Source organism: Mauremys reevesii, linkage group 7 (assembly GCF_016161935.1).
Source record: "Mauremys reevesii isolate NIE-2019 linkage group 7, ASM1616193v1, whole genome shotgun sequence".
In the NCBI taxonomy this organism is placed as follows: domain Eukaryota; kingdom Metazoa; phylum Chordata; order Testudines; family Geoemydidae; genus Mauremys; species Mauremys reevesii.
In genome coordinates this window covers 74296000-74322746 of record NC_052629.1, presented here as the reverse complement: position 1 = coordinate 74322746, position 26747 = coordinate 74296000, and the positions used below count along the sequence as shown (strand labels likewise).

General features: G+C 46.2%; 1 protein-coding gene across 4 annotated transcripts in view; it reads left to right on the top strand.

Moving 5' to 3' along the window:
* USP4 (ubiquitin specific peptidase 4) overlaps positions 1 to 26747 on the top strand; it is a 147768-nt gene that overhangs the window by 66019 nt on the left and 55002 nt on the right. For all 4 annotated transcript variants that reach the window (XR_005601232.1, XM_039547004.1, XM_039547005.1 and 1 more), the window contains one exon: positions 3793 to 4017. Coding sequence is in view for 3 of the 4 variants with exons in the window: in XM_039547004.1 (XP_039402938.1) it covers positions 3793 to 4017 (225 nt within the window). In the remaining variant the exon portion in view is untranslated. The remainder of the gene's footprint in view (positions 1 to 3792; positions 4018 to 26747) is intronic.

Here is a 26747-nt window from a genome sequence, read left to right as displayed (position 1 = left end):
CCAGAGACTCTGGAAGAAGAAAACAACAATTTTTTATCTAGACCACACCAGTCCACATTTCACCCATCACAGCAATGTTTACGATTTGCATCAAATGCTATTCCTTCTTACTGGTGCTTTTTCATATATTTCTGCTCCTCCATATTTGTTAGTTTTGACATCTCATTTAACTCTGATTACGGGCAGGTCTGATGTTTACTGTAACAATGTATCTTCTATATCTATTCAGGCTGCTTTTCTTTGACCATTTACCTCTAGTACTTTATGACAATATTTTCCAGTCTCTAAGGAAAAGGATAAATGGACACAAATCAGACATTAGGAATGGCAATATACAAAAACCTGTAGGAGAACACTTCAACCTCCCTGGCCACACAATAGCAGATTTTAAGGTGGCCATCTTACAGCAAAAAAACTTTAGGACCAGACTCCAAAGAGAAACTGCTGAGCTCCAGTTCATCTGCAAATTTAACACCATCAGTTTAGGACTAAACAAAGACTGTGAATGGCTTGCCAATTACAGAACCAGTTTCTCCTCCCTTGGTTTTCACACCTCAGCTGCTGGAACAGGGCCCCATCCTCCCTGATTGATCTAACCTCGTTATCTCTAGCTTGCTTCTTGCTTGCTTATATATACACACCTGCCCCTGGAAATTTCCACTGCTTGCATCCGAAGAAGTGGGTATTCACCCACGAAAGCTCATGCTGCAAAACGTCTGTTAGTCTATAAGGTGCCACAGGACACTCTGCTGCTTTTTCATTCCAAGAGTATCTAAGGAAGATATTTAATAGCAGCTGCTGAAACTAGACATTTTAAAATTGGTAGGTTCAAATAACTTGCAACAAAGAGTTTTAAAAGAGCTGACAGAGGAGCTCTCTGGACCATTAATGTTGATTTTTAGTGTGTCTTGGAATACTGGGGAAGAAAGCTAAAGTGTTAATATTTAAAAAGAATAAATGAGATGAGCAAAGTAATTATAGACCCATCAGTCTGATGCCAATTCTGGACAAGATAATGTAATAGCTGATATGGGAACTCCTTTAATAAAGAGGTAAAGGAGGGTGCTATAATTGCCAATCATCATGTGTATAGGAAAAACAGATCTTGTCAAACTAACTTGATATCTTTTTTTTCAATGAGGTTACAAGTTCGATGAAGGTAATAGTTTTAATGTAATATACTTAGACTTCTTTAAAGCATTTTACTTGGTACCACATGACATTTGATTAAGAAAGTAGAGCAGTACAAAATTAACATGACACACATGAAATGCATTAAAAACTGGCTAATTGTTAGGTCTCAAAATGTAACTAAATGGGGAATCAGCATGGAGTGGGTGTGTTTCTGGTGGACTCCTGCAGGGAGGGGTTCTTGGCTTACTGCTATTTAACAGTTTTATCAATGCTCTAGAAGAGAATGTAAAATCATCACTGATCAAGTTTACAGATGACACAAAGATTGTTAAATGATGAAGAGGACAGGTTACTCATACAGAGCATTCTGGATTTCTTAGTAATCTGGGTGAAAGCAATCAATCTGTATTTTAATACAGCCACATATTAAGTCATACATTTAGGAAACAAAGAATTCAGGCCGTATTTAAACGATGAGGGACTTTATCTTGGGAAGCAGTGACTGTGGGAAAAGACTTCAGAATCATGGTAAATAATCAGCTGTGAACGTGAGCGCCCAGTGCAAAGCTGTGGCCAAAAAGACTAATGCATATATGGGAATATTGAGTAGGAGTAGAGAGATTATATTACCTCTGTATTTGGCACTCTTGCAACTACTACTGGAAATATCATGTCCAGTTCTGGTGTCCACATTTCAGGAAGGATGTTAATAAATTGGAGAGGATTCAGAGAAAAGGGGAAGAAGAGCTCAGTGGTTTGAGCATTGGCCTGCTAAACCCAGGGTTGTAAGCTCAATCCTTGAGAGGGCCATTTAGGGATCTGGGGCAAAAATCTATCTGCGGATTGGTCCTGCTTTGAGCAGGGGGTTGGACTAGATGACGACCTGAGGTCCCTTCTAACCCTGATATTCTATGTTTCTATGAAAGAGCCATGATAGCGATTAAAGTAGTGATTCTCAAACTTTTTTTTTTTTCATAGACCACTTGAAAATTGCTGAGGGTCTCAGTGGACCACTTAATGATCTTTCCAAATATTGTTTATACCGTTAGCTAACTATTGTAAAGCGCTTTGGATAAAAGCGCTATATTAAAAAAAAACCCTAATAATTGATGTTTTTTTTGTTTTACAAATAAAAGCACACAACTCATATTTTAGTATTAGTAGTCTTACCTTTCTAATGCGATGGTAGTCCGTGGCAGTCCCTAAACTGGGGCTGGGAAGGAGGGGGGTCTTTCCCTCTCTCCCCTGCCGCGGCAGCCACTGAGCTGGGCTGGGAAGGAGGGCCATCTCTCCCTGACAGCCGCAGCCCTGGAGCTGGGGAAAGTCGCCTCTTTCTCTGGCTGCCACAGCCCTGCATGTCCCAAATTCCCTACCACTCCCTCTTCTCACCCACTGCCCCCTCTCATATACCTCCTATTCCCCCCAAGGCCACTACCTCACCTTACAGCTAATTAGGGTGGGTGGCCGCCCAGGCACTCACCTTAGAGGGAACTATCCGTGGACCACCTGAATGGCGCTCGTGGCCCGCCAGTGGTCCACAGACCACAGTTTGGGAACTTCTGGATTAAAGGATTAGAAAAATGTATTTTATAGTGATGCTTGAGGAGCTCAATCTGTGTAGTTTAACAAAGAGACAGTTAATGGATTACAGTACCTACAGGGGAAACACATTTGATAATACAAGGCTTATACAAGGTCCAGTGGCTGGAAGCTGAAGTGTGACAATTTTAGATTAGAAATAAGGCATATGTTTTTAATATTGAGAATAATTAACAATTGGAACAGTTTATCAAATGTTGAGGTGGGTTCTCCATCACTGGAAATTTTTAAACCAAGATTGGATTTTTTTCTAAAAGATTATGCTCTCATTCAAACAGGAATTAATTCAGGGACGTCTATGGCCTTTGTTACATGTGAGGTCAGACTAGATGATCACAGTGGTCCCTTCTTGTCTAGTCTATGAATCATCATCTTCTAACTTAAGGCTCTGGGCCACAGTTTTCTACTCTTCCAGAGACAACTCTACATAACATTTATAAGCTGAGAGCTTTTGCAAGCTGGAGACCACAACCTGTCCCTTCTGGGTCAGGACAGAAAGCAAATACCTTCCTTGAGTAAGGACTACATGAAGCCTTGCATACCCCACTATGGACAGGAAATCCATTCTGTGTCATACTTTCCACATACAGCCTAGAGATGAATTTTAGCTGCATCCAGTATATGGGGCCTGATCCAAAGTCCTTGATGTCAATGGGAAGACTCCCATTGATTGCAATGACCTTTGGATCAGGCCCATGGACTTCAAGCAACTTGCTCCCTCCACTGCCCCCTCTCTCTCCAACCCTCACCTCCAACACTGAGGAAATGTCTAGCAATACAGGCCTGATCTAACACAGAGTGGTAGAATTAGGTGTCCGCTATTTCCTTCTGCAACAGGGAAGACTTGCAGACCTGGGGCCTGGTTAGTGAGAGAGAATGGTAGGTGGTTAAGAGGGGTTGAGTTCAGGGAACCTTGATATTATTTCCAGCTTGCATAGGTGTACATATATAATTTTTTTAAATATCAGAATTATGCAGAGTTCCTTCTGTCTCATGTCTCTTTATTTACAATTCTAGTGAAGTGTATGAGTCAGAATTAATTTTATTTCCTTTCTACAGGTGGTGGCGAAAGAAGCCTGGGAGAACCATAGATTAAGAAATGACTCTATCATCGTGGATATTTTTCATGGCCTTTTCAAATCCACCCTGGTCTGTCCAAAATGCTCTAAAGTTTCTGTGACTTTTGACCCTTTCTGCTATTTAACTCTTCCATTGCCCTTGAAGAAAGATCGTTCCATGGACGTTTCTCTGGTTTTTGCAGACCTGCATCATAGACCTACCCAGGTAAAAAAAGACATTTGTAGGTGTGAATTATCCCCAAAGACATTCTCTGCAATCCAGTTCAGGAAAATCTGATCCATTTGACTATCATTTTCAAAGTCACCCAAATGCCAAATTCTCATTTAAAAATTATTGGGAATTGAGCACCCAAAATCGAAAGTGGTTTGGAAAATATCTCAGTCTAAGTGACTGGGATGATGGGGCAGCAGGAAGCTTATTTGCCCTGGTGGCAACAAGACTACGTATGATAATATTGGAGAGCATAAGCAATGACACGTTTGATTGTCACATCCAACCCTGCCTGCCTCTTGTGCCTTGGGAAGTGCTAGGCTGAAACTTCTCTTGAGTGTATACAGCTCTGAGAGGGCTTATGCAAAAATGAGGGGGTTAGTTAAACAGAAATTAGAAGGTACAGTGACTAGAGTGAAATCCCTGCAAGCTGCATGAACACTTTTCAAAGACAGCATAATAGAGGCCCAACTTAAATATATACCCCAAATTAAAAAAAACACAGTAAAAGAACTAAAAGAGAGCCACCATGGCTTAACAACCATGTGAAAGAAGCAGTGGGAGATAAAAAGGCATCTTTTAAAAAGTGGAAGTCAAATCCTAGTGAGGTAAATAGAAAGGAGCATAAACACTGCCAAATTAAGTGTAAAAATATAATAAGAAAAGCCAAAAAGGAGTTTGAAAAACAGCTAGCCAAAAACTCAAAAGGTAATAACAAAATGTTTTTAAGTACATCAGAAGCAGGCAGCCTGCTAAACAACCACTGGGGCCTCTGCACGATTGAGATACAAAAGGAGCACTTAAAGATGATGAAGTCATTGTGGAGAAACTAAATGAATTCTTGGCTTCAGCCTTCACAGCTGAGGATGTTAGGGAGATTCCCAAACCTGAGCCGGCTTTTGTAGATGACAAATTTGAGGAATTGTCACAGATTGAGGTGTCACTAGAGAAGGTTTTGGAATTAATTGATAAACGTTGGGTTTGGTCCTGCTTTGAGCAGGGGGTTGGACTAGATGACCTCCTGAGGTCCCTTCCAACCCTGAGATTCTATGAACGTAACAGTAACAAGTCACCGGGACCAGATGGCATTCACCCAAGAGTTCTGAAAGAACTCAAATGTGAAATTGCAGAACTAACTACTATGGTTTGTAACCTGTTCTTTAAATCGGCTTCTGTACCCAGTGACTGGAAGATAACTAATGTAATGCCAATATTGGCAGTGTTTAAAAAGGGCTTTAGAGGTGATCCTGGCAATTACAGACCGGTAAGTCTAATGTCAGTACCGGGCATATTAGTTGTAACAATCGTAAAGAATAAAATTGTCAGACACATAGAAGAACATAAACTGTTGGGCAAAAGTCAACATAGTTTCTGGAAAGGGAAATCATGTCTTATTCATCTATTAGAGTTCTTTGAAGGGGTCAACAAACGTGGACAAGGGGGATCCAGTGGACATAGTGTACTTAGTTTTCCAGAAAGCCTTTGACAAGGTCCCTCACTAAAGGCTCTTATGTAAATTAAGTTGTCATGAGATAAGAGGGAAGATCCTTTCATGGATTGAGAACTGGTTAAGAGACAGGGGAACAAAGGGTAGGAATAAATGGTAAATTTTCAGAATGGAGAGGGGTAACTAGTGGTGTTCCCCAAGGGTCAGTCCTAGGACCAATCCTATTCAACTTATTCATAAATTATCTGGAGAAAGGGGTAAAAAGTGAGGTGGCAAAGTTTGCAGATGATACTAAACTGCTCAAGATAGTTAAGACCAAAGCAGACTGTGAAGAACTTCAAAAAGATCTCACAAAACTAAGTGACTGGGCAACAAAATGGCAAATGAAATTTAATGTGGATAAATGTAAAGTAATGCACATTGGGAAAAATAACCCCAATTATACATACAATATGACGGGGGCTAATTTAGCTACAACTAATCAAGAAAAAGATCTTGGAGTCATTGTGGATAGCTCTCTGAAAACGTCCATGCAGTGTGCAGCGGCAGTCAAAAAAGCAAACAGGATGTTAGGAATCATTAAAAAGGGGATAGAGAATAAGATGGAGAATATCTTCTTGTCCTTATATAAATCCATGGAACGCCCACATCTTGAATACTGCGTACAGATGTGGTGGTCTTATCTCAAAAAAGATATACTGGCATTAGAAAAGGTTCAGAGAAGGGCAACTAAAATTATTAGGGGGTTGGAACAGATCCCATATGAAGAGAGATTAAAGAGGCTAGGACTTTTCAGCTTGGAAAAGAGGAGACTAAGGGAGGATATGATAGAGGTATATAAAATCATGAGTGATGTGCAGAAAGTAAATAAGGAAAAGTTATTTACCTGTTCCCATAATATAAGAACTAGGGGCTACCAAATGAAATTAATGGGCAGCAGGTTTAAAACAAATACAAGGAAGTTCTTCTTCACACAGCGCACAGTCAACCTGTGTAACTCCTTACCTGAGGAGGTTGTGAAGGCTAGGACTATAACAGGGTTTAAAAGAGAACTGGATAAATTCATGGAGGTTAAGTCCATTAATGGCTATTAGCCAGGATGGGTAAGGAATTGTGTCCCTAGCCTCTGTTTGTCAGAGGGTGGTGTTGGATGGCAGGAGAGAGATCACTTGATCATTACCTGTTAGGTTCACTCCCTCTGGGGCACCTGGCATTGGTCACTGTCCGTAGACAGGATACTGGGCTGGATGGACCTTTGATCTGACCCAGTATGGCCATTCTTATGTTCTTGTTCTTATGACCTTATGATCCCGAGCAGAAATTAGAAAATATCCTGTGTTTGCAGAAATTCAGGAACAACTTGACCCTTTTATGTATCTGCTGTATGGCCGGGTGGGTTTATCTGTGATCTGGAAATGGGAGTGGACAATCAGGTGTCAAAAATTGCAGATGGCACAAAATTACTTAGGTTGATGAAGACTGGAAAAGACCAAGAAGCTTCAGAAAGATCAAATAAAGCTAAAAGAATGGGCAATATAATGTCAGATGAAAGGCAGTGCTGACAAATACAAAACAATGTGCATTCGAGGCCATAATTTGTACTACTCATACAGTTTTCTGTCATTTTAAATGAAAAAGACCGAAGCATTATTGTAGACTCATCAGTGAAAACCTGTTCACTGTACAGTGTCCATCAAAAAAGCAAACGTAAGTTGAGATTTATACAGAAATGGAAGGAAAATAATTCTGAAGATATTAGATAATTATGAACCAGTGACATAGCTTTATCTGGAATACTGAGTTCAGTTCTGTTCACCCTATCTCAGAAAGGATATAGCAGAAACAGAAGGGATTCAGAGACAGGCAATAAAATTGTTAGCGGCCTGGAAACGTTCTTTATGAGTGACAATTGAAATGACACCCTGATTAGTTTAGAGAGGAGGTTAATAGGAGGAGACCTTAGAGAGGTATATAAAATAATAAATGGCATAGATAGAATGTTTATAAGCATTCCCATAAAACAAGAACAAGGTGGACCTTCAATGAGATTGAAAGATAACACATTTAAAACTGATGAAAGCAAGTACTTTATGTGACACCTAATTAACGTGTGGAATTCATTGCCACTGGATAACATCGAGGCCAAAAGCTTAGCAGGATTTAAGAAAGGATTAGAAAATTTTATGGATAATTGGAACAATGCACAGATAAGGTAAAAATACAAATAGAGGATTTAAATGAACAAGGCAGCCTCTAGGGTCATGTGGAACCTTACTGTATGGACATGTTAAGTAATTAACCACTGCAAGGATTCTTGCACCTTTCTCTGAAGCATCTGGTATTGTCCTCTGTCTGAATCAGGATATTGGATTAGACAATCCACTGATGGCAGTTCCTGTCTTCAAGAACGTCTGTGCATCCCCACTTGTGGGATAGCTCCCTCTGCTGATGAGCTCTCAGAGCCCTCTTCAGAGCAGTGCCGCTCTGAGTGTTCTGAGGTTTTCAAACATTCAGCAGCCAGGTTATAGAAGGGAGTGCACTTCTCAGCTGTCTCAGTTCCTTCTGCTGTGTCTCTTGACTACTGTCATGGTGGTAAGTTTAGTGCCCTGTTCTGTAGTTGAGGTATGTCCCTAAGTTTAGTTGAGTTCTCAAAATTCTTCGAGTGATTGCTCATATGCATTCCAGTTAGGTGTGCGCGCGCTGCGTGCACGCTCGTCGGAAGATTTTTACCCTAGCAACACTCGGTGGGTCGGCTGGGCGCCCCCTGGAGTGGCGCCGCTATAGTGCCAGATATATACCCCTGCCGACCCATCCGCTCCTCAGTTCCTTCTTACCGCCCGTGACGGTCGTTGGAACAGTGGAGTGCGGCATCGCTGTACTCCACAGCCCTAGCTTCTCGCTCTTGTCTCTACCTCGTTGTGTATATAGTTCCACTTTAGTGTAGTTAGAGTTAGTTTACTAGTTTAGTTGTAGTTAGTGTATAGTTTACAGGGGAATTGGGGGACTAGCCCCCTTTTTTCCCCCGACCCGGTGCGGGCTCATGCCCAAGGCACCGGGGTTTAAGCCATGCTCAGCCTGCCAGAAGCCGATGCCGGTTGGAGACCCTCACGAATCTTGCCTGAAGTGCTTAGGAGAGTCTCACCTTCCTGACAAGTGCCGCATTTGCAAGTCATTCAAGGCTAGAACAAAAAAGGAGTGGGACTTTCGCTTAAAGCAGCTCCTAATGGAGTCGGCACTTAGCCCAGCGGTGCCGGCACTGACCGCCCAGCAGTCTGCATCGGTGAGGGGTGCGCCTTTGGCACCAGCTCACCCCGGCACCGAGGCCCAGCACCGACAATGGCCGGCACCGGTCCCCTGGCACTGTTCCCTCTCCCCCTAGGGGAAACGCAAGGCGGCGCCGACGTCATCCAAAAAGGACCATACATCCAGGCCTGTAGGCCGAACTCCGGCACCAACGCCGGCACCGCAGGTCCAAGCTCCTAGCGTGGCACCGTCGACTCCGGCACCGCAAGGGCCGTCGAGTCTGGTCCCGCTCTGCTCCCCGGTGCACACCGCGGTCGAGCTGGCTCTCCCGTCAACTCCTGAGACCGTTTCGACGGCAAGAGAGCTGATTGCGTTGACGGAGCCAACGCAGCTTCAACCGCCGGTGCGGGTTGTCAAATCAGTGGGCAAGCCGGCCATAATGAGGCCTCCTTCCCCTGACCACTAGGAAAAACGTCACTCCAGATCTCGATCTCGGAGGCGTTCCTGCTCACACCGATCTCGATCCTGGCACCGCTCGCAGTCCCGGTACCGCTCTCCATTGTGGTACCAGTCGTACTCGCGGAGACGCTCCCGATCCCGGTCACCGGACAGACGATATCGGCACCGGTCCGGCTCTCGGTACCGCTCTTGGTACCGCTCGTCCCGCAGCCGTTCTCACCATAGAGACTCGAGATCCCGGTCGGCCTCCCGGCACCGGCACGGTAGATGGTCCTGATCTCATTCCTGGCACCGACAAGACCGGCACCGTTCCCCGGTACCGTCCCGGGGCAGAATGGCTGGATCGGCGGCACCGTCACACAGCTTGTCGGCACCGCCATGGCCTTCGAGACAACCATCCGTCTCCTCCCACGCCAACAGTGCTGCTTACCAGCAGGCCAAACCTCAAGGCCAGGACCAAGGCCCTCCTCAATGGGCTTTCTGGACCCCATGGGCGTACTACGAGGCGCAAGGTGCCCTGTTTGCGGCTCAGCGCTCGAGGCCCTCCGACCATCGAGCTCCAGAAGCCACTGTTAGCAGGCCCCCTCCCACAGACGTGGAAGAGGCACCACTGGCATCTGAGGATCCTGAAGCTCCTCTCGCTGCAGAGGCTCCTCCACCGCTCACTGATCCACCCCAGGACCCTCTGGTACCGGGCCTCTCCTCCTCACCTGATGAGGCAGTTGCAGGAACATCCTCCTCGGGCCCTCCTCCTATTGACTTTCGGGCACATCAGGATTTATTGAGGAGGGTAGCCCAAAATATGAACCTGCTGGTTGAGGAGGTAGCAGAAGTTGAGGATCCGGTGGTGGACATATTGACGGCGGATGCCCCCCTTCGTGTGGCCCTGCCGTTTATTCGGACTATCCAAAACAATGCAGATACCATATGGCAGTCACCGGCCTCCATCCCACCGACTGCTCGGGGAGTGGAAAGAAAGTACATGGTCCCATCGAAGGGCTATGAGTATCTGTACACTCACCCTGCTCCCTGCTCGCTGGTAGTCCAGTCCGTCAACGAACGTGAACGGATGGCCAGCAGGCGCCAGCGCCTAAGTCAAAGGAGGCAAGGCGCATGGACCTTTTAGGCCGTAAGATCTACTCGGCTGGCGGCCTTCAACTGAGGGTGGCCAACCAGCAGGCCCTTTTAAGCCGCTACTGTTTTAATACATGGGTGTCTGTAGGCAATTTCACAGAGCTTCTGCCACAAGACTCCTGTCCAGAGTTCACGGCCCTGTTGGAAGAGGGTAAAAAAGTGGCCAGGACGGCCCTACAGGCCTCCTTGGACTCAGCGGACTCGGCAGCCAGAACCTTGGCCTCTGGTATAACAATGAGGCGCATATCATGGCTCCAAGCCTCGACTCTCCCACCTGAATTACAACAAACAATTCAGGATCTGCCCTTCGATGGTCAAGGTCTCTTTTTGGAGAAAACTGACCCAAGGCTGCAGAGCCTCAAGGACAACCGCATTACGATGCGCTCGTTGGGTATGCACACCCCGGTGACCCAACGTAGGTCCTTCCGGCCCCAGCCGTACCGCCCCTACAATCAGCCCAGGCCGCGACCAGACACCAGGTGTCGTGGCAGGGTGAACCGGCTGAGACATTCGGGCAACCAGGGGAGCCAAACCCAGCCGCCCCCGAAACCTGCTTCGGGGTCGAAGCAGAACATTTGATGGGACGCCCGAGGACGGCCCACCAGTTTCACTACCGGATCCTTCCCCATTTTTTTCCAACCATCTCTCTCATTTCCTCCCTGCTTGGTCCCAGATAACATCCGACAGCTGGGTCCTCCGCACGGTGGAAGCGGGATACCACCTCCAATTTGTTTCACCCCTTCCCACCCACCCTACCTGTCCCTCTTCAGGGACCCCTCTCACGAGCAATTCCTCTTGCAAGAGGTCGAGACTCTCTTGAGTTTGGGTGCCATAGAGGAGGTGCCAGAAGGCATGAGGGGCAGGGGTTTTTATTCCCGCTATTTCCTAATCCCCAAGGCAAAGGGAGGTCTACGACCAATCCTAGACCTGTGAGAGCTCAACAGTTTTATGGTAAAGCTCAAGTTCCGCATGGTAACCCTGGGGTCCATTATCCCTTCCCTGGATCCGGGATACTGGTATGCCGCCCTCGATATGAAGGACGCGTACTTCCATATTGCCATTTACCCGCCTCATCGACGTTCCTTCGCTTTGTCGTCAATCACCGGCACTACCAGTTCACGGTGCTCCCCTTCGGCCTCTCTACGGCACCGAGGGTCTTCACCAAGTGCATGGCTGTGGTCGCTGCAGCTCTCCGCCGTCGTCGGATACACGTCTACCCGTACCTCGACGACTGGCTGATTCGCAGGACTTCCCAACAGCAGGTGTCTCAGCACATGAGCGTGGTCACAGACCTCTTTGGCCGGCTAGGCCTTATGAACAACGCCGAAAAGTCTACATTGACTCCAACGCAGAGGATAGAATTCATCGGCGCAGTTCTGGACTCCAATCTGGCCAGAGCCTGCCTCCCTCTGCCCTGGTTCCATGCCATGGCTTCGATCATTCAAAGCTTCCAGTCCTTCCCGACAACGTCGGTGCGCACCTGCCTCAGCCTACTAGGTCATATGGCCTCATGCACTTTCGTGACCCTGTATGCGAAGCTCAAGCTTCGAAGTTTCCAAACATGGCTCGCGTCCATATATCGCCCGCACAGGGACAATATAGACATGGTGGTCACGATTCCCGGGTCAGTCCTCGACTCCTTCAACTGGTGGTTAGACCCAGTGGTAGTGTGCGCGGGAGTCCCGTTCCACCCTCCCCAACCCTCCATAGCGCTAACCACAGACGCCTCATTCTTGAGGTGGGGTGCCCACCTCGGCAACTTGCACACTCAGGGCCTCTGGTCACCCCACGAGCTGGCCTCACATATCAACGTGAGGGAGCTGAGGGCAGTCCGCCTGGCGTGCCAGACGTTCCGAGTCCATCTACAAGGGCGCTGTGTATCTGTCTTCACGGACAACACGACAACAATGTTTTACATAAACAAGCAGGGCGGGGCGTGTTCCTCCCAGCTTTGCCAAGAAGCCATCCAACTGTGGGGCTTCTGCATAGCCCACTCTATACATTTAGTAGCGTCCTTTCTCCCGGGAGTACAGAACACCCTGGCAGACCGTCTCAGCAGGTCATTCCTGTCTCACGAATGGTCGATCCGTCCCGATGTCATTCACACAGTTTTCCAGAGGTGGGGCTTTCCCCAAGTAGACCTCTTTGCCTCCAAAGAGAACAGGAAATGCCACAGGTTCTGCTCCTACCAGGGACGCTCCCCGGGCTCCCTTTCAGACGCGTTTCTCCTCCCGTGGACGAGACACCTGCTGTATGCCTTCCCACCGTTTCCCCTCATTCACAGAGTGCTGCTCAAGCTCCGGAGGGACAGAGCCAACCTTAGTCTCATCGCTCCGGCATGGCCGAGACAGCATTGGTACACCCTGCTGTTCGACCTATCAGTGGCAGAACCAATTCCCCTGCCACTATGGCCGGATCTCATAAAGCAGGACTTCGGCAGGCTTCACCACCCGGACCTGCAGTCCCTTCACCTCACGGCTTGGCTCCTGCGTGGTTGACCCAGGCAGAGCGGAGTTGCTCTGCTGCGGTTCAGCAGGTGCTTCTGGGGAGCAGGAAGCCTTCCACTAGGTCGACTTACCTCGCCAAGTGGAAGCGTTTCGCCCACTGGTGTGATCAGAGCGGCCTCGATCCTCACCTGGTGTCTATTCCAAAGATATTGGACTACCTTTGGTCCCGCAAGGAGCAGGGCCTAGTGGTCTCCTCCTTAAAGGTGCACCTGGCAGCCATTTCGGCCTTCCTACCCAGCGAGGGTGGCCGTTCTATTTTTTCTAATCAGATGGTTTCCCGGTTCCTTAAGGGTCTAGAACGGTTGTACCCACAGATCCGGCGACCGGCCCCTACCTGGGACTTAAACCTGGTCTTAGCCAAACTTATGGGGGCCCCTTTCGAGCCCATGGCCACGTGTTCCCTTTTGTATCTTTCCTGGAAGACGGCCTTCTTCGTCGCTATCACTTCGGCGAGGCGAGTCTCAGAACTTCACGCCCTGACGGCTGACCCACCTTAAACGGTCTTCCACAAAGACAAAGTGCACCTTCGGCCACACCCCTCCTTCCTCCCCAAGTAAATCCGGCGGCCCGGATAGTAAATCCGGCAGCCCGGATAATCTTCATCCTAGAATATTAAAGGAATTGGTGAGTGAAATTGCAAGCCCGTTAGCGAACTCAACTCGGGGGTTGTACCGTTTGAAGGGAGATTAGCTAATATAGTTCCTATTTTCAAGAAGGGGGAAAAAAGTGACCCGGGTAACTACAGGCTTGTTAGTTTAACATCTGTAGTATGTAAAGTCATGGAAAAAATATTAAAGGAGAGAGTAGTTATGGACCTTGAGGTCAATGGCAATTGGGACAAATTACAACATGGTTTTACGAAAGGTAGATCGTGCCAAACCAACCTGATCTCCTTCTTTGAGAAAGTAACAGATTTTTTTAGACAAGGGAAATGCGGTGGATTTAATATATCTTGATTTCAGTAAGGCGTTTGATACGGTACCGCATGAAGAATTACTGGTTAAATTGGAAAAGATGGGGATCGAAATGAAAATCCAGAGGTGGATAAGGAACTTGTTAAAGGGGAGACTGCAGCGGGTCGTATTGAAAGGTGAGCTGTCGGGTTGGAGGGAGGTTACCAGTGGAGTTCCTCAAGGTTCGGTTTTGGATCCGATCTTATTCAATCTATTTATCACTGACCTCGGAACCAAAAGTAGGAGTGGGCTGATAAAGTTTGCGGATGACACGAAGTTGGGAGGTATTGCCAATTCGGAGAAGGATCGCGATATCCTCCAGGGAGATTTGGATGACCTTGTAAACTGGAGTATTAGTAATAGGATGAAATTCAATAGTGAGAAGTGTAAGGTTATGCATTTAGGGATGACTAACAGGAATTTTAGTTATAAGCTGGGGACGCACCAGTTGGAAGTAACGGAAGAGGAGAAGGACCTAGGAGTCCTGGTTGATCGCAGGATGACTATGAGTCGGCAATGTGATGTGGCCGTTAAAAAAGCTAATGCGGTCTTGGGATGCATTAGGCGAGGTATTTCTAGTAGAGATAAGGAGGTGCTAGTCCCGTTATACAAGGCGTTGGTGAGACCTCATTTGGAGTACTGTGTGCAGTTTTGGTCTCCCATGTTTAAGAAGGATGAATTCAAACTGGAACGGGTACAAAGAAGGGCCACAAGAATGATCCGAGGAATGGAAAGCCTGTCGTATGAAAGGAGACTTGAGGAGCTCGGTTTGTTTTCCTTAACCAAAAGAAGGTTGAGAGGAGATATGATTGCTCTCTTTAAATATATCAGAGGGATAAATACCAGGGAGGGAGAGGAATTATTTCAGCTCAGTACTAATGTGGACACGAGAACAAATGGATATAAATTGGCAGTCAGGAAGTTTAGGCTTGAAATTAGACGAAGGTTTCTAACCATCAGGGGAGTGAAATTCTGGAACAGCCTACTGAGGGAAACAGTGGGGGCGAAGGACCTCTCTGGCTTTAAGATTAAGCTTGATAAGTTTATGGAGGGAATGGTTTGATAGGATAACGTGATTTAGCCAATAGGTCAATAACGTGCGACCACTGGTAATTAGTACCGAGGGTCAATGTTGGGATATTGAAAGTCTTTTTCCTGAGTGTCTGGCTGGAGAGTCTTGCCCGCATGCTCGGGGTTCAGCTGATCGCCATATTTGGGGTCGGGAAGGAATTTTCCTCCAGGGTAGATTGGCAGTGGCCCTGGAGATTTTTCGCCTTCCTCCGCAGCATGGGGCAGGAGTTGCTTGCTGGAGGATTATCTGCTACTTGAAGTCTTTAAATCAGGATTTGGGGACTTCAACAGCTGAGTCAAGGGAAAGAATTATTTCAGGAGTGGGTGGGTCAGCTTTTGTGGCCTGCATCTTGCGGGAGGTCAGACTAGATGATCATAATGGTCCCTTCTGATCTTAAGTTCTATGATTCTATGATAGGTGGTGTCTGCTTTTCATGTAAACCAGGACATCTTCCTCCCTGTTTTTTTCCCGAAACCGCACTCATCGCGCTGGGAACAGCAGCTTCATACTTTGGACGTCCGTAGGGCTCTAGCTTTTTATATAGAGCGGACGAAACCCTTTCGGCGTTCGCCCCAGCTCTTTGTGGCAGTGGCGGACTGCATGAAGGGCATGCCAGTCTCTTCCCAGCGGATCTCGTCTTGGGTGACATCCTGTATCAAGACGTGCTACGAGCTTGCTCAGGTTCAGGCTAGCCATCTCACTGCTCACTCTACAAGGGCACAGGCCTCTTCTGCCACCTTCCTGGCCCATGTTCCCATCCAGGAAATCTGTGGGCGGCTACCTGGTCTTCCGTTCACACCTTTGCTTCCCACTATGCATTGGTACAACAATCCAGAGACGATGCAGCCTTCCGCTCAGCAGTCTTACATTCTGCTACGTCTCACTCCTACCCCACTGCCTAGGTAAGGCTTGGGAATCACCTAACTGGAATGCATATGAGCAATCACTTGAAGAAGAAAAGACGGTTACTCACCGTTGTAACTGTTGTTCTTCGAGATGTGTTGCTCATATCCATTCCAGACCCGCCCTCCTTCCCCACTGTCGGAGTAGCCGGTAAGAAGTAACTGAGGGGCGGGTGGGTCGGCAGGGTTATATATCTGGCACTATAGCGGCACCACTCCAGGGGGCGCCCAGCCGACCCACCGAGTGTTGCTAGGGTAAAAATCTTCCGACGAGCGTGCATGCGGCGCGCGCACACCTAACTGGAATGGATATGAGCAACACATCTAGAAGAACAACAGTTACAACGGTGAGTAACCGTCTTTTCCCTCCAGTGCTGAAGCTGTGCTCAGATTGAAACCTGCAAGGGGTTGAAAAGCTGTGCCCATGTTGATGATGATTCCAGAATCAGATGCCCGAGTGAGGTTTTTGATCTGTTTGGGGGATTTCCCCCTCTTCGACCCAGTATGCTGCCTGCAAGGCATTCACACCCCAGGCTTTCCAGGACTGCCAACTGCAGCCCCAGCTGCACCTTATGGAAGTGGCCCTAAAGGCTCTTGAGTTACTAGAAGGCTCTGTTTCTGTGCACCGCCCAGACTGACCTTTATCTTCATCGCTGCCCACACCAGCTGTATGGGCAAAGTTGTTTACTCTGGCCACAGCTTCAGCACCAGCTTTCACTAGGGACTTGAGTGCTGGGTCAGTTACCTTAGAGTCTGCTCCATGTTATACAATCAAGATTCAACACAAAACAATGCCTTTGGCACTGACTTCTGCCACAAAGGCAGCTCCAATGATCATCTAAGCTGGCACTAGCTTCTGCTAGGCCCCTTAAAGCACCTGGCTCTGCTTGTACAGCAGAACACTCCTGGCTCTGCCTCAGGCTTTCCTTCATAGGGCTTCAGCCTCAGCACTGATTACTGCACCAATTCTGAGGAGGAGAAAAGGAAATGTTTGTCCAGCAGTGAAGTGTGTCCTAAAAAGAAACAGCAGCATTTCTGCTGGACTTTGCCGCAGCAGGAGCCCTGTTTGGGTTCTTCATGCTTTGGCACCATCTTCCTGCTTAGATATTTACCTCATCTCATCATTGAGCCTGGAGTAGTTACCTAGCCCTCCTATCTGGGACTCCCAATTCTGGACCATTGCTGATCTGAAGATTGGAGGATCTTCTGTGCTGCCCAGCACGAGGGCACAGAGCCTTCTGACTCCATAAGGAGTCCAACTCATAGACTTACACAGAGTCCTTTACAGCTTCTAACTATGGAACTATATTTGGGACTAAATACAAACTTTCAGAGTTGGCTGGACCTAGTGGCAGGGTGACCCCAGCTTGTCTTTTTCCCCCAGCTCTAGGGCTTTGGGGAGTGTCCCATCAACACAGCCCCTGTTTCAGTACTAGGGCCTGATCTTATGGCACCAATACAAGTGGACCCAGCATCACAGCCTTATCCTCCTCTTCCTCTACCAACTCCCTGGTGCCTTCTCTATTGATGACCTGGATGTCTTGTTAAGAGGTAATGCTGAAAGATATATATATATATATAGAGAGAGAGAGAGAGAGAGAGAGAGAGAGAGAGATCTCTCTCTATCTATATATATATATATTTAACTTTCTGAAGGGGGATGTCACTGATGCTACCTCCCCAGATCACAACACTGGATCCTCAGTTGTCACTTTCCAGATATCAGTGTCAAGTGTTGCTGAGAAACATCACTGCTGTTACAGCTGCCAATATCAACCAGTGCTGTAAAGCTCTGAAGCCACTGTTGACATTCTCCCATTTTGCTCTAAGGACAAGCTGGCTCTATTAGATCTAGTCTTAGATCCAGCCATGGATTTTTGCATTACTCCAGCATCTTTGCTTGCAGTCTCAAGAAGGTGGCTAGGATGTACCCAGTCCCTTCTCTGGGCTCTAGATACTTTGAACAGCACCCTACTCCTAGTAGTCTGGTGGTGTCAGTAGCTTTGGTCAAGGGAAAGGAGATGAGAATAATTCATTCCACGTCTAAAGATAGAGAGGACAGGAGGATGAATTCCTTAGCCCACAAAGTCTATTCCTCAGGCTCCTAGGGGATGAGAGTGCAGACTACCAGGTGGCTATGGTGAGATACCAGTATGCATTGTGAGGAGCTGTAAGTCCTGTTCTGGAGCCCTTTTTGCATGATGTGTCCTGTGAACAGTCATACATGTGTCTGACTCATTTGTAAAGACTGTGACCATGGCATTACTCTCCAGTGGTACTCCTGTTTCATTTGTTGGGTCTGTCTGCAGAACCACAGGCAGAAATAAAGTATTTGCCCTTTAAAGGCAGGATCTCATCCAGTGAGTCATTTCTTTCATCACTGAAAAGTTGAAATCTTTTAGGATCCCAGGCCCCTCCCTGAAGCTATCCAAGCCCTCTGCCTCTCGGAAGCAGAAGTCACTTCTCTAGCCTTCTGTTATCAAAGGCAAGAACCACATGACAAGAAGCAAACAAAACACAAACAAACTTGTCTTGCTTCTGGTCAGCCCAAGGCAGGTTTGACAGTGCAGTCCAGTACCGACTACTGGCCTCTACACATCTTCCTCCTTGCTCCCTCTCTGCCCCTCCCTTCGGACCACCTCTATTTGTTTCTTTTTACATCACATCTCATTGCTAGGTCGAGACAGTCTGTGATGGATATTCATCCGGTTCTGCACAATGCCCACTCCCTTCCCTGTCCCTCTTCGGTGACCCTTGTCACAAGAGTCCTTCTAGAGAAAGTGGACTCCTCCTTGGTTCCTTTCATGAGGAAGGAGTTCCCTTTTGAAAAGTGAGTGGAGAAGAACATCTGTTCCTGGTATTGCATCATTCCCAAGAAGGTAGACACTCTTGGATCCATCCTGGACCTTGTCAGTCTAAATAGTTCCATCGGGATCTTGGAGTTCACACACCCATGCACACATACCTTCACCCCCCACCCCTTGGAAGCAATCATTCCTTCCCTCTTGCAAGGATACTGCAACCTGGCTCCCTATTTAAAAGATGCCAATTTCCACGTAACCATTAGGAAGGTGGGACAGACACATTAGCAGTACAAAGTACTTCCCTTTGGTTGATCCATGGCCCCAAGGGTATTCACAAAATATCTGGCCAGAATAGCTGCTCATCTGAGGCCCGATCTACACCTAAAAGTTAGAATGACCTAGCTACATTGCTCATGACTGTGAAGAATTTTTACTTCCTGTGCAATGTAGTTAGGTCAGCCTAACCTCCACTGATAGATGCAGCTAAGTTGACAGAATTCTTCCGTTGACTTGGCTACTGCCTCTGTGAGGGGTGGATTAACTATATTGATGGAAAAAACCCATCTATGTAGGAAGTGTGTACCCTACGATACAACAACAGTACAGTTGCAGCACCATAACTGTGCCATTGTGGTGTGGACATACACTAAGATGTTACCCCTAATGGGTCCATGTCTTTCCAGACATAGACAACTGGCTGATAAGAGCCAGGTTTGTAGCAGGAAATGAGACTCCATAGTCCATATTTGCCACTGGTTCCACAGTGTGGGGCTTGCAGATCACCTAGGAGAAATCAACCCATATCTCTTCCAGAGGATCACATTCATGAGAGCTGTTTTGGATACTGCTCAGGGGAAAGCTTCCTTACCAAAGAAAAGTTTCCTCAGTATTTTTTAGATTCTTCCGGTGCTGAAGACCACTCCAACTGAGACTACTCAATATTTCTTGAGGGCCGGTGTGATCACTGTAACATTGTATAGTTCCACTGTTGCATTAATTTAAATGGAATAAATGGGGTAAAGATGTTAACATAACCTAACATTAACCGGAGTTAAATGAGGTCTGGGGTTTGGAATACAGAGACCTCTGCCTGCTTAACACCATTGCAAACACACCCTTTAAAAATCCTTTTAAACTTTTTATTACAAATACAGAAAAGAAAGAGAAACAGTTTAAGCATTTGAAATGTAAAGTAGTAAATAAGGCTTTCTTTTTAACATTCCTTGTTCCCTTCTTCTTTTGCTGGAGAGAGCTTTTAGAAGGAAAAATCCCCTTGTTTTGACAGTCACTTAGATTAGAGGTTCTCAAACCTTTTTTTGTTGATGGACCCCTTTTCAAATACAATGTTAATCACGGATCCCCAACTGAGAAACTGATTGAGAAAAGTATATGTGTACTTCATACAAACACGTATTATTAGTAATGCTTTAAGAAAGACTATATTTACAGATACCAGGGAGATGGGTGTGCCTGCTTCTTACTGCAGTCTGTCTTTGGTGTAACATGTGCAGTGAGATCATTTTTTTTATTTTTTCGTAATATTTTGCCGACTCCCTGTGCAGTCTCTAGGGCCCCCAGAACCCAGTTTGTGGAATAGTTTACACCTTGATTATTTTGTCCACCAATTAGACCTAATATCCAACATACCAATTTTGGCTCATTAACTTCCAGCTCCACAGCTCCTGTTTTTAACAACCATTATTTCAACATAGTTCTTGAATCATATCAACTCGGCATTTTTGTTTTTGATTAATTCCATTATTTTATCTCCCTTTTGTACCTTTTCCCCATCAGTATTTGTTGATAAAGGTTATTGTAACATCTTATAAACTTGTACATACTTGTTACAATTGAGCTCACGTTTGGATAAGTTTTTAGGTCCAATTGTCATGGCATAGTTCCTCTCTTTTCTGAACCCCACCTAGGAATGGACATTTGTTCATAAACCCCAATTACAAACAAAAACATCATTTTAGTTTAAGGATAAAAAAGAAGGGAGGAAGAATTACATGGTTATATTTTAAGGTTTGAAAATTTTATCTCAAAATCGGGGTTTACAAATCTTAATTAAATATTACAAAAATTATAGTTAAAGCTTTCAGATGTTCACAGAGCTTGAGAACTTACAACTCTCTTAATTTGTAGCTAAAACAAAACTTAACTGCTTCTGTTTATATGTTTGTAAGATATGTTAAAACAAACAAGCTCTTACCACTTGTTTGGCTGTCTGCCCAGGATGTGTAAAAATGGAAAAAATTCCTGTTTTTTTTTGCCGCTTACACAGTTAAAGCTGTATATTTACCCAAACCATCTCAGTAAGTACTTATCCCTCCCTGTATTTTTCCACAGACCCTACGCCAGGAACCCAAGTTAAACAGAATCTTAAACCTAACTTTTATCAGAAGGTTGACTTCTACAGAAGAAGCCCAAATTAATTAGCATTTGGTGTATGCCTCAAGGCAGAGGACTCAGAACTCCACCCATGTAGTAAACTAAATTCTATTTTTGTTACCACCTATTAAAAGAAAGAAATCCGAATGAGACAGGTCATATTGCAACACACTCCAACTTTGTAGTTCATGTTAGAGCTTTTCTATGCAGTGTGGCAAAGCACATTACAGGCATGTGATTTGTAAAGTGCTCTAATTGCCCCATTCATAACCTTGCTGGTGCACTCTAAAAGATTCACATTAATCTAACTACTACTACTTATGCTCTATGACTGTGGTGGAAGGACACGTGTTGGGCATGTGATATGGCCTTGTCTGTAGCCCTGGTGAGATCTTCTGTGGTGCAAGGTTCCTGCAGGAATTGGAATTGAGAAAAAAAACTTTTGAAGTGATAATTGAGATGACCCATAGAAGGTGTGAGGAGAACTTAACATAGGAAAATAGATTCAATTAGTGTAATGACCCAACCATTCCCAGTCTCGTTTAAACCTAAGTTAATTGTATCTAATTTGCATATTAATTTAAGTTCAGCAGTCTCTCTTTGGAGTCTGTTTTTGAAGTTTTTTTGTTGCAAAATTGCCACCTTCAGGTCTGTCACTGAGTGGTTAGAGAGGTTGAAGTGTTCTCCCACTGGTTTTTGAATGTTATGATTCCTGATGTCAGATTTGTGTCCATTTATTCTTTTGTGTAGAGACTGTCCGGTTTTGCCAATGTACATGGCAGAGGGGCATTGCTGGCACATGATGGCATATATCACGTTGGTAGATGTGCAGGTGAATGAGCCCCTGATGGCGTGGCTGATGTGATTAGGTCCTATGATGGTGTCACTTGAATGGATATGTGGACAGAGCTGGCATCGGGCTTTGTTGCAAGGATAGGTTCCTGGGTTAGTGTTTATGTTGTATGGTGTGCTGTTGCTGGTGAGTATTTGCTTCAGGTTGGGAGGCTGTCTGTAAGCGAGGACTGGCCTATCTCTCAAGATCTGTGAGAGTGTGGGTGACATCAGGAATCATAACATTCAAAAACCAGTGGGAGAACACTTCAACAATCTCAATTATCGCTTCAAAAGTTTTTTTCTCCTGCTGCTGATAGCTCATCTCAATTGATTAGACTTTTCCTGTTGGTATGCATACTTCCACCTTTTCATGTTCTCTGTATGTATAAATATCTCCTGTCTGTGTGTTCCATTCTATGCATCCAAAGAAGTGAGCTGTAGCTCATGAAAGCTTATGCTGAAATAAATTTGTTAGTCTCTAAGGTGCCACAAGTACTCCTGTTCTTTTTGCGGATACAGACTAACACGGCTGCTACTCTGAAACCAGTTCTTTATTGCTGATCCAAAGTGTTTGATATGTTGAATACAAATGTCATTTAGACCAGTGGCTTTGCCATTCTTGGGGGTGTTAATTCCGGAGGTTAATTTGGTTATTGCATACTGTGCCCCAAAATTATATTTCCTAGTTCTTCTTGCCACTTAAACTGTATCTTGGACTGTTTGTTTGGTGCCCAGTCATTTTTTAGGGGTTGTTGTGTGACCTTGTGTGCAGTAAATGTGTAGTGTTGCTCTGCTGTCCTTGGGTGATTAAGTTTCCAGATGGTTAATCCATGCTTTTTACTGCTCTGGGTCATGTGCATGCTCTCAGTGAGATTCTATTATGACTTTTTTTTTTCCTCCTTTAGTCTAGAGACCATTTTTTTGTGATGGTACTTTCAGTGAATGGGTCTGTTTTGATGTTCTGCTTGCATTTTGCATACTAATCTGATAACTTGGATGTTGTTCCTGTCACATAGTTTGTTCTCCAGCCTTGTGGATTATGCTTCTTCGAGACCATGCATTGACAAACTGGTCATAATTTTCTGGTATTCGTTCAATATTTCTTACAATGGCATCGAGGTCATTGGAGAAGCTCTTCCATTTTACTTTCTTAAAATTAAAGCAGCACCAGCATTGTACTGAGTTTGGCATAACAGCTGCATTCTGGATGCCGGTGGGCTGGCGCTGCACATGTGGAATTCGGCCCAAACTAAGTTTGTGACCTGAACCAGTTATGTTGTTGCTGACAAATGCCAGATCAGGGTTGTAGCCTCATTTCCATCAGCTGCTGTTGGAAGAACTGGAGAACTTAGGATTCTGAATTAAGTGGTGTGCATTTGGCCACAATTCAGCTAGTTCACCATTTTCATCAGTTACGCTATAGCCCCATTTGACGTTGTGACCAATGATCACCTGCGTTATGTCACGTTCAAGGTTGTGTGTGGGCTTGTGAACTTGAATTGTTTGCACTGCAGTTTATAGACAGACACGGTGGAAATGCTATCAATGTCTACATTCAGGACTTCAGTGTCGTTATCAGTCATAGATGTCAGAGTAGTAGCCGTGTTAGTCTGTATCCGCAAAAAGAATAAGAGTACTTGTGGCACCTTAGAGACTAACAAATTTATTGTAGCATAAGCTTTCGTGGGCTACAGCTCACTTCATCTGATGCATGTAGTGGACAATACAGAAGGAAGATAGATATATATACACAAAGGGAACATGAAACAATGGGTGTTACCATACACACTATAAGGAGAGTGACCAGTTAAGGTGAGCTGTTGCCAGCAGGAGAGAAAAAGAACTGTTTGTAGTGGTAATGAAAATGGCCCATTTCCAGCACTTGACAAGGAGATATAAGGAACTGTAGTGAGGGGGGAAATAAGCTTGGGGAAATAGTTTTACTTTGTGTAATGGCCCATCCACTCCCAGTCTTTATTCAATAAATTTAATAAATATTCTTTATTAAATAAATTCTATAGATGTGTTGTTGATGACAAGATTAAGTTAGACAAAAATGGTACTGCCGTATTTTTTATGTGGTCTTTCAGTGGTCAAGTTCATCCCAAATATCCAGGGCAGTGGCTGTTAATTTCTCTGTGTGTCTCCTGGAGGCATAATACCTGGCAGTGAGAGTAAGGCCACATTTTGGCTATAAGGTCTTGTTTGGCACGCAGGAGCCCTTTGACATTTGCTGATATTATCATCAGTGCCTGCCCTGATGGAGGACCCTTTTGAATGATGCTGATGACTGTGTCAACCTTTAGGTACAGTTGGTCATTACGCTGATGACTGTGTTGCTCTGTAGGCCTAGATATATTCTTTAGTTTTACTGTAATAGTAGGTGTTCAGGATTCGCAGATTCAGAGATGTTAACGGGGACCACTGTGTGAACACTTCTGTAACTATGTTCACTGTCACTCACCAGGTATGACGTAGCATCCTGTTTCAGTGCTCAGTTTGGGAAGGTGGTGCTACGGTCTCTAATTCATTAAAACTCCTCTCCCACCTTCCATATGGGCAATACCGCTCACTGCTCCCCTAGATGGGAATGTTCAGAGACCCTCAGAGAAGAAAGGCAACTTATCAGTAACTGTTGTTCTTTGAGCATTGCCCGTGCTCATTCACAATACCTTCCTGTATTCCCTTTTACTTCAGAGTTCTCCATGTAAATGGGTCTCTGCAGTTCAGGAGAAGGAATGAAGGTGATGGGGCTGGTGTGCTCCCTTATGTAATCTCATGTGCTGAACATTTGGTACCAGAAGGGGGTGTGCATGCATTTCCTGACGACACTGCTTTTGAAGAGGGTTCTGAAGGTTGATGCTGGATGGGAGGGGCCTCAGGTGTGTCTGCTTGCACAGAGGAGACTCTTGAATGACGGTTTCTGGTAAGTGATGTCTTTCCTCTGATATGTCACTGGCACGGTGCATGTTGACTTGTCCCTTGGAGCAGGAATCAGGAAGTGGGCAATGTACTAGGAAGAGATCCTGAGACATAAGCCCTTGTATCAGAGGCCTGGTATGAGGCAGGACCTGCTCTGGCAAGGACAGGGCTGATATTGCAGAAATACACATTCCTAAGAAGTGCTAAGCACAGAGTACTCATGCAAATACATCCCGATATCAAGTGGTACCAGAACATCCCGACATTAAGGATGGTACAAAAACAATCCACAAGGATAACAGGAACATGCTGACCCCTACTAAAAGATAAGGTCAGAATGACAGTATGTAATAAAGATGTTTTGATTGAACCAACATGTACAAGGTGATAACTAGCCACATTGGGGGCAGTAACTGTGTCAGAGGTAGTACATAATTTGTTTGTATCAGGGTATAAAGATGTATCTCAGAGGGAGTATCTTTGTCCAGCTGAGGGGGGAATGGAAAGTCCTGCCATTCACTGAGCTGCATCCTTGTCATGGGCATACATGTCTTACTATCCTCATAGAGTCTACCAGGTTCTATTACCATGCTTTGTCGACAATAAACCTGGCCTGGTGCCTTTGTACCTTAAGGATCTTGTGGTCATTGGGCAGTTCACTTGAGGTCTGCTGTGATGGCTGTCTGCACAAAGCTGGGGTAGCACACAGGGAGAACACACACACACACACACACACAGCCGAACATCTAATCACAGGCAAGAGACAGCTATTGCATGAGCTGAATAAAAAATTTTTTGTATAGAAAAGCTCACTTCATGTGGTGGTATGGGAGTGGAGCACTCAGTGCTGGAAGGCCATGGTGGGCTGCAGGTGCCTGATGCTCATAGGCTCTGGTAGTGTTGATTGGCTCCCGAGGGGTTAGTGCATGCTTGGAGAGCCTACCATTCGTGGGATGAGGAGAATGGAGACTGGTGGAAGGCCTTGAGCGGAAGTGAGGGGAGAGCTTGACTCCTGGCGTTAGTCTCAACTTGTCTCTTCTTCTCGTGTCTGTAAAATATTTATTCCTCTCTGCTAAGTATTCCCAGTGGCCATAGGAAATCTCTGGTTTTAGCCAGTGCCTATGTGATATCCTTATAGGAGTTAGATAGTTCTGGAGTAATGATTTGCAGGAAGACACATTGGTTAACTCCAATTTACATGAGGTATAGTAGAAATCCAGCCAACCTGACTGTGGCTTCCTTCTTTCCTGGTGCTTGCTTTAGATCAGGGTGGGCAAACTTGGGCTGCATCCAGCCCACCAGCCATTTTAAGCCGGCCCTTGAGCTCCCACTGTGGAGCGGGGCTTGCCTTGCTTCGGCGCTCCAGCCGGGGAGCAGGGTTGGGTGCAGCTCCCGAAAGCCATGGCATAGCCCCGCTCTGGTGCTCCTGCCGGGGAGCAGGGTCGGGGGTCGCTCCATGTGTCTCCCGGAAGCAATGGCATGGCCCCCCTCCGGCTCCTATGCACTCCAAATGCCCCACTCTAATGGCCCCCTCCGGTGCTCCAATGGGTGCTGCAGGGGCAATACCTGCAGATGGGGCAGCGTGCAGAGCTGCCTGGCTGCACCTCCACATAGGAGCTGGAGAAGGAACCTGCAGCTGCTTCCGGGAGCCGCTTGAGGTAAGCACCCCCTGGAGCCTGCACCTCTGAGCCTTCCCCCCAGCCCTCTGCTCCAACCCCCCACCCTAGCTCTGATTACCCTCCCACCCTCCGAACCCCTCGATCTAAGTCCGGAGCACCCTCCTGCACCCCAAACACCTCATCCCCAGCCCAGAGCCTACAACCCCAGCTGGAGCCTGCACCCCTTCCCACACCCCAACCCCCTGCCCCAGCCCAGAGCACCCTCCTGTTACCCAAAACAACTCATCCCCAGCCCCACCCTAGAGCCCGCATTCCCAACCTGTGCCCTCACACACACCCCCATTCCCCCAGCCCAGAGCCCCCTCCCGCACCTGAACTTCTCATTTCTGGCCTCACCCCGAACCAGTGCCCTCACCCCTCCCACACCCCAACCCCAA